Here is a 14,227-nt window from a genome sequence, read left to right as displayed (position 1 = left end):
ATATCACGAGCTATTTTAAGAAACACTGAACCAATATTCGGCTTCTTTGTACTCATTTGTATGTATTCTTCATGGTGATTCCAAATATGGTCACGAAAATTTACAATTCTGCAAGTTTTGATTTAATTTTTTTTAAATGTCGTCTGCAGTCGACACCCACGTGTAGAGTTAAGTCGTGTTCAAGCTTATGTAGCATATCCCTAACGTGTGACCATAATGATTAAATATGAAACCAATATAAGGCTACATCCTGATTGTTTAAACCAGTGGAGCGTGTAAGTAGTTACTTGATTGGCGTAATTAAGTAGTCGGCAAGTAAAATGGTAATTAGTTAAACACTTCACCTCATTAAAAAGGTAATTGGAATTCAATTGGCCTTCCGCTAACAGGATCCGCAAATACTTCAAACTTGGTAGGTTAAACTCGTTATTAGTAGTTCATCGTAGTTGATATTTTTTTAAATTTTAATCATTTAAAAATATGGTTCTAAAATCAGCTCAGAGTGGCTGACGATATATACAAAACATGAAATAAAAAATGTTTATTTTTCAGAAGGAGTTTACTAAATATTAAGAGTTAAGTCGTGGTTAAGGAGAACGGATAAGATGTGTAGCTAAATATTGACTTTTTAAAAGGAGCTTATGGAATATCTAAGAGGTTTAACTCTTAAATAAAAAAATTAAACTTAAAAGTCGCAAAACTACATAATCACTTACAAAATTACAGGAAAAGAGAACAGCTACCATAGTTAAAGAGAACATATAAGATGTGTACATAAATGTTTATTTTTCAGAAGGAAGTCACTGAATATTAAGAGTTCAGTCGTGATTAAGGAGAACGAATGAGATGTGTAGCTAAATATTGACTTTTTAGAAGGAGCTTATGAAATATTTAAGAGTTAAGTCGCAAAACTACATAATCACTTACAAAATCACAGGAAAAGAGAACAGCTACCATAGTTAAAGAGAAAATATAAGATGTGTACATAAATGTTTGCTTTTCAGAAGGAAGTTACTAAATATTGAGAGTTGAGTCGTGGTTTAGGAGAGCCGATAAGATATGTATATAAATATTGACTTTCAGAGGGAGCTTATTATGTAAGTATCAAACTACATTATACATTTAGTAGATATGCTGTCTCGACGGTAATTTATAATAAGTTATAGTATTTCTACGAACGCACATACGGTCGGTTATTACAGTACAGGTGTAGCCGGTCCGTATGTTAGTGGTCGAGCTTTAGTCAGATGTGTTTCTGACTTCATCAGGACGCATCAGGACTGCAGTCCCGATGATTTTAGAGACACATCTGACGAATGCTCGACCATACACACACGGACCGGCTGCACCAGTACTGTGATAACCACCGGCACACAACTATAATTTATTACATTATACATGATCACTTATTTAGAATGCACAAGAGGTCCTCTTTAATAAGAAGCCCATGATAATATTTGCAATTGAATTGTTCATTTAATATGATTGCGATATAACCACGGGCGATTGAATTGGAAGAGAATTAATCCAAAGAGTAGGTCAATGAGAAAATTATATTCAATATATTAATCAAATTTGTCGGTAAAGTTAATTTTAAAATAAAGCTAAATTTTGACATCAGTTGCTATGGTTTTAATCGATTATTGCTGATTGAATGTGTCTATAAGCACAAACTTCAAGGTCAACCTACTTGCGCAAGTTAATATGTTACTACTGTTGCAGAAACAGTTTAATGAGATTAAAGATCAAAATTGGTTTCTACCGACATGTGCCCCATTTGTATAATTAACTATATGAACCGATCGAACAAAATGAGGTTAATGTCGCTAAAATTGCTCTAAGATATGAGATGATTAACTTTTCCAATCTTTATGATCTTTATTGTATAAAAACCCAATATTTTTAACCAATGCTTGGATTTCTAATGTCACAGTTCGATAACAATTACGTAGATATGCAGCTGATTAAATGTTATTTATCACAATGCAAAATTCTGAAAATTGACTTTTCACGGTAATGCCCTAATTCTGGTAGATCAATTATGTGACATATGTGCCGCCTTTATACCCTTGATATTAATATTCAATTTTACTTACGCATTGTTTGTTTTATTTCGACTTTAAAAGGTCAATGATATTTTTGTTATCTAACTCGCATTCAATGCCACTTTTAATAATCTCGATTGGTATGCGTTATTGGGATTATTGGAAGGCAGTGAGTGGCAATAGCTTAAGTAATAATGAAATATAGTGGTGCCGTTATTTGAGGAGGAAATACATATATTCATGTAATGCATCAACGATTATATTCAGGCTTTGGAGAGGAGTACATATATGGTGATTTTACTATTAAATCTAAACTTATTGTATGTCTGAATGATTTACTGTGGCAGTTTTGGAGTAGACGACAGATTGATAAATTAAATTTTTTGTAAAAAGTTAAAATATTTTATGCATTTGTAACAGCAAGATGAAGGCAGACAATGCACGCCACGAATTTTAATTGTGATTGGCTTGTGAAATAAAAAGTATATTTTATCTACAAATGACACGTTTAAAAACATTGCTATTAAATGTCATTTACTTTCCAACATTACAAAAATGAGCTTTTAAAGCGACCTAAAAATGTTATTAAGATTGGTGTTATGAAATTTACCAACATTTTGGATTCTGTACTTTTGGCAACACGGTAGTTCAGGGTGAATGTGTTTCAAATCGAATAGTCCATTGCGGTTTCCTCAACAAATTCCTTCGTTTGTCAAAGCATGTATGTCATCGCAAAGTGAAACACGGCATTTGCAAATGTATAACGCACCAGATGTTGCCTTTTTACTACAATTCATTAGCCAGTTTGCTTGTAAAGTAAAAAATGCGGCATCTACAAGCAGATAACATTTCAGATACTGTGTTTTCATTTATGATGCTCATAACTGACCACAATATTACAAGGAGTATCAACAATATTGCATACGCTGTAGGTACTGCCTTTTTATTTGTTGATTTTGCCATGACAAAGGATACAGAAAACGGAATGTAATGAGTGGCAACAAACAGCTTTTGTCCATCTAATATTCGAAAATATTTAGAGATAAATGGCAACAAAACTACACCTATTATGCCTAGATCCTAGATGGAGATGAGATGAATTGAATATAATCAAAAGAAATTGGTAATAATCAAGAAATGGAAAGAAACGCCGTTGGTACAAGAATGTACCCGTAACTGTAACTTTTTTTAAATAATTTGAAATATAATATCTAGCATTCTAAATTGTTTCCGAATAAAGATTAGGTGTACAGTGCTAAGCACATGTACTGTACCTCGTCTTATCAGTTGTACCACCCATTTGTTCCCAATACACTAACACGTTCAAATTAGCGACCAAACGACTTAGGCTAATCTTATAACCATCCATTGCGCTCATTTTTACCGAAAGGATATTGGACCTGCCACCTCACCTGGTTACTTTTGAGTGGGCTGGGCGATCAAGTTTTGAGGGTACGGGGTGGGGTGAGACCCATTGATACTTAGTTTTGTTCTTCTTGAGATTACGTTGGTGATTTCGTTACAGAAATAAAGTTTCCGGTAATACAGTTTTCTTCAGAGACACCCAGCTATCCATTGGTACAAAATATAAAAGTATCTAAGTGGTTTAATGTTTAACTTAATATAATTTAAAAAGGTGAGTAGTACCATTGCCTACATTGACAAAGCATATAAATCAAAAAATTCCTTGGTAAGACGAGAGATACTGAATTTTATGAACATTTTTAAGTTTGTGGGACCGGTCCATTTAAAAGTATAAAGAAGCGAAAATGTAATCAATAACATGTATTATTAGTATTATTAATCAAAATATAATACTCATTACTTGGAGGTGGTATCACTGATGGTTTTCCAAACCTCTTTGGAAGTGGAAATATTTGGAAGTGGAAGTTTGATATGTTTTTACTGCATTATCTTATGGATTGTAATTACCCCTTCGTCATAATACCTATTTGTCTGCATTGCAATCAAATTGTCTGTTTCCCTACATTCTTTTATGACATTCCAACTTTAGAAGTAGTTGATTGTATTTTTATGTTTAGCTAGTTCATCTTTTTTATAATAGTCCAAATTTGCAATACTGTATTTAAAGGGATCGCGTGTTCGCTATCTTATATCATTTCAAATTTGCAATAGTACCCACACTACTAAAATTAGTAGTAAAACACGAAAATCAAAAGATCGGACTTACTAGCTTGTTTTTTTTTCAACATATTCATTGTAATTCAGATGCAATTCAGTGTAATTTCATTCAGCGATGTTCTATAGAACAGAACACTTGTACTACCGAGTACTGTAGTCCCGTGAACTGAAAAACAATATGGTCAGCACCATATATACAAGAACAGAGCAGAAAGAATGCAAATCAGGATTGGGCCATTCCAGTTAGAATCCATACATCCGCTATGGAAGACATGATGTCAATCTCCCTCAGAGGGGTTGTAGATTTGAAATTGAGTCACACATTCAGGTAACCCCTGTGTGGAAGATTAAAGGTACGTCCTCCATAGGGGTGTATTGATTTCAACTGGAACAGCCATTGTCCATGTCTGATGCTTTAATAGTCTTGAGTATATTTGTAAGCAGCTGTGTACATTATCTTATGACGTTCTTACTTTGTAATACTTTCACATTAGCCTGCTCTGATACATTATCTGATTCACAACAACTTATTATAGTATTTAAAGGCGGTTGTTGTGAAGTCCATTTGTCTCTTTAGCTATATTCTCTTTTGCTATTCCCAATTTAATGTCTTTGCATTATTCTGTTTCACTACATAATCTTTTGGCATTAACAATTTACTATACGACCATTTGGCAGTGGTTGCTTTGTAGATATTACCCCGTTTCGCTAGGTACGCTATTTATGACATTCCCAATCTGCCTCACTTCGTACAGGTTTTGAAGCTATATTACCCTGTTTCGCTACTTCGTCTGATATCATTCCAAATTTTGCAATAATACCAGGTATTGCTGATACATGGTGGAATCAATGGTTGAATCGACTCCACATAATTGCAACGTACATCACATGCCTTAGATTAGTGCTTGAATACATCGCATTAAGCAGAGATGAACAGCCCTCAAGGTTAAATTAAAGCCTTTGCAATTTGTTCAGGCGAATCTCAAGGGTTCAATTTATACATTATGTCATAAACAAAAGAAAATGTTTCATTTACCATAAAAATGAAAGAACCCCATTGATTCTTTGACTAAGCTTCTCTGAATAGTGCAGGAGAGCATTGAACTGGTAAGATATACGGTGTATAATTCGTAAGGTGTATGTGGATTGTTGAGCATTAAATTGTGATTTCTAGCTGCACTAAAACGACCCCGTTTATAAGCAATGGCGTCATCTAGATGCCAGCTACAAGAGTAGTTGACGATCTACTTAGACTTGGTTACCAAACATTCTCATCTGTCTTTACAAAGTTCTTCAACAATTATTGGTGTGTACTCATAGAATGACCTTTGAATGTGTGGGGTACACAAACTCATACTCCATAACTTAAGGTCAAATTTTGAGCGTGGATTGTTAAATAGATGTTAATGAACTGCGCCATTTGAAGTGAGACCATTAATTGTCTTATAGTGAGACGCAGTGGAAGATCGTGATTTAATAGATGGCAATGTACGGATATTACAACTAAATGCTCACATTTATCATACCACGCTGTTGCGTGCTCAAGCTTGATAAATGATACTTCACAGCCAAATAAGGATGTATTAAAACCCAATTTAGAAAATGACAAGAGAAAAGGAATATATGGAATAAATCACACCATTGCTTGATACATGATAGTGTAATGTAAACTTTGGGAATATTCGACTCCAAATCAAAATTGAAAATATGATTTTATAGGCATCGAATTATCATTTCATATATAATAGATCGCACTGGTGCTCAGGTTTAACAAAAGTTTTGATTTCTAATATAGTGAAATTAAAATCCAATCGGGGAACGGAAATATCAAATAACTGTAACACAGAATTTGTAATTTCCATATAATATATCTGTGTTGGTTAGGTAAAACAATTTTGATGCTATAATATAATTTAATACATGCAAGACACAGCTTGCCATCTGTGGACCTGATTGCGAATACATTATGATATTTTACATTTGATAAAACAACGTTTAATTTCTATCATAAAAATAGATTGTAAAAATAGAATCCTGCTTCGTTTCGCGTTTATTGCTAGGTAAAATGAGCACCCAACTCAGAAACAAAAGAGAGTATTCGTGGTACAAATACATTTTGATAGGAACAAAGTTTTGGCAAAGAATTTGAAAACTTGTAATATTGGAAACTTTTTTTTAAAGCATGCAAAAGAAAATTCTTAGAAAAGCCCACAACAAACCCATTACACCCAAAATAGGGTCCACATGAACAGTAGTACTTCGGCACTGATTAATGGCTCCATAGAAGTGTCATAAATAAAAATTCAACTGATAAAAATATGGTTGGGCATAATATTAGTAAATTAGTAATTACAATCAGTGATTTGGCTCCATTATATGCCCTGCATAATATTTCCATTTCTATTATGTGTCATACTTGTATAGAGATAATAAATATGCATATTATAGTAATTTCATGCAGTTGCCTTTTTGATATTGAATTTCGAGACTTTTAAGGGATCTGGAATGAGCGTTTTGAACGTTTGAACAGTATTTTTTGTGGGACATGAGAGCACATCAGACATATCGAATTGCATTCTGAATACGAAGAATGTCTTTCTGATATCAAATAATTTTCATTTTATGAAATTCACAATATAATACAAATTTTATGACAAATTATTAAAATTTGATATTTTTCACATTATTGATATATAACAGTCCTCGAAGTAAATTTTATAAATCTAATGATATATTCTTAAAGTGAATGTAGCTGGGAGGAAAAGCCGACGATCAATTGAAAATTTTGACCTTTCATATTAAAGATATGGATGTTTTCCCAAAAAGACCTAATTTTTTTGGTGTTTTGGGGAAAAAATCCATATCTTCAATACGAAAGGTCAAAAGGCTTTTCATCCCACCTACATATACTTTAAGTATAAATCATCAGATTTATAAAGTTTACTTCGAGTACTGTTAGATATCAAAAATATCAATTTTTAATCATTTGCCATAACATGTGTATTACATTGCGAATTTCAAAAATCAAAATTATTTGATATCAGAAGGACATTCTTCGTATTCAGAATGCAATTCGATATGTCTGATGTGCTCTAATGTCCCACAATAAATACTGTCCAAACGTTCATACCCCATCCCTTAAACAGATTGCATATTTTGTTGATGTTAAAAAAAATAATTATAGAAACATGTTCCTCATTTCCCATCGCCTTCTATTATTTTGTTTATCCGGATCCAATAATAATAAAAACCTAAAATATGCCAGAGTAAAGTACAGATGAAATGTAGTGATAGGTTCATGCCCTGCATTAATTCAAATAGAGAAAATGTTACGAAGCAGGTGCGCTATGAGCAGTAGGGCACTTGGTATAAAGTGATTATTATGAAGAATAAACATCAACATAGCACAGTCTTCAATCCGTCGGTATGGTAGTCCTAGTCGAAAGATCCGGTACTGACTTTAAAGAAAATAAATTGATATTCATGATTGGTAATGTAAACGCAAATTTGTTTTAATTTGTTTTGGCTGGACGTTGCTTGTTATTCAGCTTTTATATATATTATAATTTTTATTTTGTTTTGTTTTGATGTGAAATGCATTATCAACACATACACGTGCATCCATATGAGAGTTATACAATAGAGATATTGATTTTGAGAACGCAACTATATTGTTTTAAGGACGTCAGGTGACAATCTTTATTAAATCAATGGAACTGGAAGATTATTATCAAAACTTTTGCATCAGTACACAAACAAACAAACAAACAAACAAACAAAGTTGTTGTTGTTTGTTTGTTTGTTTTTTTGTGTACTTCCATTTGTGGTTGTTTATATTTTACACAATTTTCATGCGATAGTTCGCAAATATTGCCAACACCTACCTAATGTATTTTTTTGTTTATTCGAATCCAATAATAATAAAAATGCCACAGACCAAAAACCTAAAATATCCCAGAGAAAAAGTACAGATGGTATGTAGTGATAGGTTCATGCCCTGCATTAATTCAAATAGAGAAAATGTTACGAAGCAGGTGCGCTATGAGCAGTAGGGCACGTGGTAGAAAGTGATTATTATGAAGACTCAACATCAACATAGCAGAGTCTTCAATCCGTCGGTATAGTAGTCCCAGTCGAAATATCTGGTACTGACTTTAAAGAATATACTGATGGGTTTGTTCAAGAAGGTCCTATCTGCAATAGCTGTTCTGTATACCTTTGATAATATCTGTATTCTATGCTGTGCTTACTTCCTTATTAATCCGATTGGTGTCATCGAACTGTAATGGCTTTCCAAAGTTTGTCCGTTGTTGTCCAGAAGTCTGTTTTAAACAGATTGCACAGTGTTTAGATGTTCACAAAATATTTGAGAATTTTGATAATATCTGTGTTCTATGTTTTGCTTACTTGCTTACTTAATCCGATTGGTGTCATCGAACTGTAATGGCTTTCCAAAGTTTGTCCGTTGTTGTCCAGAAGTATGTCTTAAATAGATTGCACAGTGTTTTGATGTTCACAAATTTTTTTAGAATTTTGATAATATCTGTGTTCTATGTTGTGCTTACTTGCTTACTTAGTCCGATTGGTGTCCTCGAACTGTAATGGCTTTCCAAAGTTTTGTGTGCTTCATTGCTGTTACAGAAGTCTGCTACCTCCAGTGCCTTAGATTATTAATACACAGATTGGAATTTTTCATGCCTGTGCCTTCTAAGCGTACTCGAATTCAGCTGACGCCGGTACAGCGTACAGACCTGGCGACATCGCTTATCTTACGCGCGAAGTTTCTTTTGTGTACGCTCGCGCTGTTTGCGCTATTTTTGAGTTTGCTCACGCGGTATCTGACTTAGCGTCGATCCCCTGAGGCAACATGTCATGTTTCCGCGGTATGTCCAGTGCAGTGTCATAACACATGGCAGCTATCGAAGAAAGGGATGTTTTGCAGTAACCCTTGCTATGCATGATTGGTAACGTAAGCGCAAATTTGTTTTAATACATTTTGGTTGGACGTTGCTTGTTATTCAGCTCTTATATTATATTATAATTTATATTTTGTTTTGTTTTAGGTTTATTAAGTTTGAGAACACAACAATATTGTTTTAAGGACGTTATGGGACCAGGCTTATTAAATGAATGGAACTGAAAGAAGTTATTACCATACAAGTTTTGCTTCAGTGCACAAATAAACAAAAATAACACGTGTCAACATCTGTTTAACCTTTTATTCTGTTTATCCAGATCCAATAATAATAATAATAATAATAATAATAATAATAATAATAATAATATAATAAAAATACCACTGACCAAAACACTAAAATATGCCAGAGAAAAAGTGCAGCTGAAATGTAATGATAGTTTAATGCAAAAAAGGTAACGTAAATGCAAATTTGTTTTAATTCGTCTTTGTTGGTCGTTGCTTGTTATTCAGCATATACACACATATAATTTAATTTTTATTTTGTTTTTGAATTTGAGAACGTAACTATAGACGTTAGGTGATCAGCCTTATTTGATCAATGGAACTGGAAGAGGTTATTATCTTGATACTTGACAATTAAAAGTCATTAACTGTTGCATCATTACACAAATGACAACAACAAATGTTGCAAAAGCGGTTCTTCACAACTTTTGTTACGATAAATCATAAATATGGCAAACATCTGGCTAATAATTTATCACTATTTATTCCAAAGAAAGGGTAATGTGGCAAATAGGAACAAATCAAACGTAACAACAGTTAGACTCTTAAGTTAATGAAATTTATCTTTCTGACTTTAAAATATTCCCATTTAATGCATTAGAGTAAATTTAGTTTATCATTCTGTCTCTTAGTGTTGACGAAATTCAAATTATGTAACATCAGGATTAAAATGCGTGCATCTGCCAGTTTCTATTAGTGTTTATAAATTTCACAACTACATCTGACTGTAAAATTTCCATTAAAAATAATTATTCTATATGTGATGAACATATGTGAAACATAGTTACATGACTAGTTAGTTTACACATAGTTGCATGTGATATTAACTTGTCACTCGGAATTTGTATTTTTATAATCAGTTAATTTACAATGGCATTGACAAGACTGCACGTGCAGATGGTTTATTATTACAGCTTCAATGCCTTTTAAAAATGCACCAAATAATATACCACTTTATCGCTACTAAATTCCAGTATTGGTCTTTTTAATGAATAATTTTAATATTCATTCATACTGTCATGCAAACTTATAATATATTATGCATATTGAAAATAAGTGGTACAATCTAACTATTAGTAGTATTACTATTATTATGTTTTATCATTACTATTATTGTTTTTACTATTGTTATTATTATTATTATTATTATTATTATTATTATTATTATTATTATTATTATTATTATTATTATTATTATTATTTATAATTATTATTATTATTATTATTATTATTATTATTATTATTATTATTATTATTTTTATTATTATTCTTATTATAATTATTAAAGTTATCATTATTATTAATATTATTATTAATATTGTTATTATTATTTGTGTTATCATTATTATTATTATTATTATTTGCGTTATTACTGTTATTAGTATTACTAAATATCATCATCATCATCATCATCATCATCATCATCGCTGGTAGTAGGGTCTAGTGGATGAAGTAGCTCATTTCATATCTTTCCATGTATTTACTTTACTAGTAATTTCATTAACATTATGTTAGTCAATTTCACCGGTATACTTATTAGCAGACACATAGTAAACGACTGAACTTTGTTCTAGCCGTTATGATATTATTTTGCAATACCTTAACATCAAAGCATCACGTACACATTGCTTTTATCACATATTTTCTATTGTACTCGAAAGGTGAAGTATCTGAAAACAAGCTGTGCTATTACTGCTCGACGTTTATAACATTTGAGTTTGTACAGAAGTGCGCTTTTATTAAAAACTAACACAAATACAACTATATAAAAAATTGACATTCTTCGGCTATATTTGTTTTCCCGTCTAGCCTTTGGATATGTGTCTGTTCGTATCAAATGTTTTTATCATCTGCAAAACTTGCATACATAATTAAGTTGCTATACTAATCTTCAACCTGAATAATATTTTGTAAAACATCGAACGTAAAAATTTGCTGCAATAAAAACCGCAGTACTACCTTCAAAAATGATAATATTTATTAAAAAACTTTAAAGTGGCTTACCTTGTTAGAAAAAGAAAACGACCGTGTTCCCAGACCTATAACAGGAATGCCTAAGAAACCACCTGCAACGGATAAACTAAATGTAGTTCTTTCATGGGCAGTTACTACAATTGCTGAGACATCCGTACGATTTAATTTTTCACATGTTTCCTTGTAAACGTCCATAGGGTTCGGATATTTGGACAACAGACGCGGACCAAGATTTATCTGCATACCGGGTGTTTCATTATTAACATTTTCCATTGCATTATCCACTAATTGATCAAACTGACTAAACCAGGTGGTATTACCAGTTGTATTGGTTTTATCCGTAACAACGGCAACAGTAACATTATTGGAAAGAGCATGTGAAAATCCTCCAGGCCGGCAACGGCTTACGAAAAGCCAGATGAAGAAGAAAGTGAAAGCAGATGAAAACATTGTAATTTGTATATTCTACGGAATCAGAGATGTAAAAACGACATAGACAACTGTTGGTCCAGTGATAAGTTCAGTAACGATGAAATAAGTAAGCTTGAGATATTCCTTAAGGGGTAGCGATGATTTGAAGCGATACATTGGCCGGGTTCGCTTCAATGTTATATTCCAAAATATGCTAGCGGCGTTGTATTTCCAAGACAAGTGACGATTCATGTTCGGGTACATTGCGATGTCTATTTTTTTGTATTATGAGACAACGTGACGCTATTTTAAAGCATACGGCTTCTTGCGCCTCGAGAACTCACATCGCTTCATGATTGTAACAAGTAAAGATTGCCTGCTTTATTGCAGCAGCAGCAGAAACACTGTCATGAGAGTCATTGACTAAACCACACTGCCACGTGGCTGCCTATATTCACTGATATTACCCAATACAGTAACACCCCCGAGCTGTTAATGTGAATCCTATACGCAAAACCCTCAGGCTGGGGCCTGCCACTTTGCCCAGCCAGGTTTGCCGCGGCATGGACAATAACCCATATGATGAAGCGATCCGATATCTGGATTCTCTTTTTACTCTTATGGCAACACAACTGACCTGATCGCACTGCAAAAGTATTCTAAATAATTCCCAGCACGTAGTCCTCTTCGATAGTTGTCTACTGAACACCCAAAAGTTCCAAGCGAATAGAACCACTCTACAAACACTTTTGTCGGCGGGATTCCTGGTGCCTCCTTCTCTGTGATTTTGAAATTTGTAACTTTGCTTTATTGGTTAAATATAATGCAGGTATAACATCGATGACACAGAAGATAATTTGGTTTGATCTCAGAATAAATTATTTCGCGATATGTGCACCAAGTGCACCATCCATGGGTCGGTGTCAGCTTTGCAAGACGCGAAAAAAAGAAAGGCAAGATAACAGTCGGGTGAGCACACCCTTAATTCCAAAGAGAAAGCGCCATACACTGTATGCAAACCAACCAGCCAAACTATTAAGTACAACACTCCCTTACATCAGGCTACTGACGGCGTATCGGTGGCGGTATAATAACGAGATGCATGACGGGTAAATTGGCAAAAAAGGTATCATATGTGGGAAAAATGGAATGAACACGACACACAGTGTGGTAATAGAGTTGATAACAAGTTAATGGAATCAATTGACTGTTTAATTGTTGTAATAATAAACTACAACTGGAATAGTCATATGGGAATTACAATAGTAATATTTTTATTCATATGCCTAAGTTGTAATACCACACTTATGAGTATTGACTAACGGTCGTATTTCAAACAGTTTGGTATTATATTATAGTCTGGTAGTTATGACCGATCTGATAAGAGGTAGACAATATGTCAGTAAAATAGATTTTGTAAAACGCACGGTATATTGTGTCATTTTACTCTTGCAGTATATTTCACGAAAAATTGTAAATTGCTAATGTAGCAAGTCGTCATATCCACTGATAGTATGCCCGTATTTATTCACAAAATATTTTCATGATGTTCTCGTAGTGTGAGGTCGAATGCGTAGTGTTCCAGCATCGCTCATTATGAACTCAAATCACAGCTATATCGTCATGCCACCATGATCAATCAACAGATACTACTTGTTCTTCTGGGATCTGAAATGGATAAAGGTAAACATTACTGCCATCAATATATCCATATTAGTGTTAAGTTGGAATTCAAAATGTGTTGTGGATCTCCTCTATTCTCATCATACACTCATATCACATGTAGCTAACTAAATAGCAAATCACACCATAATGATCTGACAACCGTTGTCCTTGATCTCAAGGGATTCTAATTCGCTGAAAGTAAATATCACTTTGAATGATTTCTTTTCAATGCGATCTTTTGGTTTGCATTCAAGTGCCATTCGGTACTCATATCACGAATCTATCTTTGGCATATTTTGTCAATCCCGACGTGAGGATTTTGCTTCGCAGTTAGAAGTTTTGAGAAATTACCTCAAAATATCAAGAGTTATCTCAAGAACCACTGAACCAAAACTAGGCGTGTTGGTACTCATTTAAATGCATTTTTCATGCTGATTCCAAACATGGTCATGTGTACAATTCTGAAATATTTGAAATGGAGAGATTTAAAAACATGCGCCGTGTCAAACCCACAAGGCCTCTCAACACTTTGTAGATAGTTGCTGACCACTGCTGCCTCTAATCACTCCATAAACTCCTTAAAGCACAATTCATGTACTTGAAGGACAGAATCGAAAATCCATTAATACCACAATGAACCACTGCGTCTAAGATCAGTTCCACAGGTGCATTGTCCATTGGAATACCAATTTCCATCAAATCACCAACTAAGCAAGTTGTTTACAACAGATGATGTAGATTTTATGCATCGTGTCATTACAGTGTAACACACTCTTTTATCCAGTAGCCT

General features: G+C 33.4%; 1 protein-coding gene across 1 annotated transcript in view; it reads right to left on the bottom strand.

Annotated features, from left to right (window-relative positions):
* The window catches only part of LOC140145936 (glutamate receptor ionotropic, NMDA 3B-like), a 338,151-nt gene extending 325,339 nt beyond the window's left edge, over positions 1–12,812 (bottom strand). Inside the window, 1 exon segment of the mRNA XM_072167676.1 lies at positions 11,392–12,812. Coding sequence (XP_072023777.1) covers positions 11,392–11,811 — 420 coding nt within the window. The 5' untranslated portion in view covers positions 11,812–12,812.
* Positions 12,813–14,227: the final 1,415 nt, after the last annotated feature.

Source organism: Amphiura filiformis, chromosome 2 (genome assembly GCF_039555335.1).
Source record: "Amphiura filiformis chromosome 2, Afil_fr2py, whole genome shotgun sequence".
Classification (NCBI taxonomy): domain Eukaryota; kingdom Metazoa; phylum Echinodermata; class Ophiuroidea; order Amphilepidida; family Amphiuridae; genus Amphiura; species Amphiura filiformis.
Note: the sequence above shows the minus strand (reverse complement) of the source record. Positions and strands in the feature narration are given on the sequence as shown.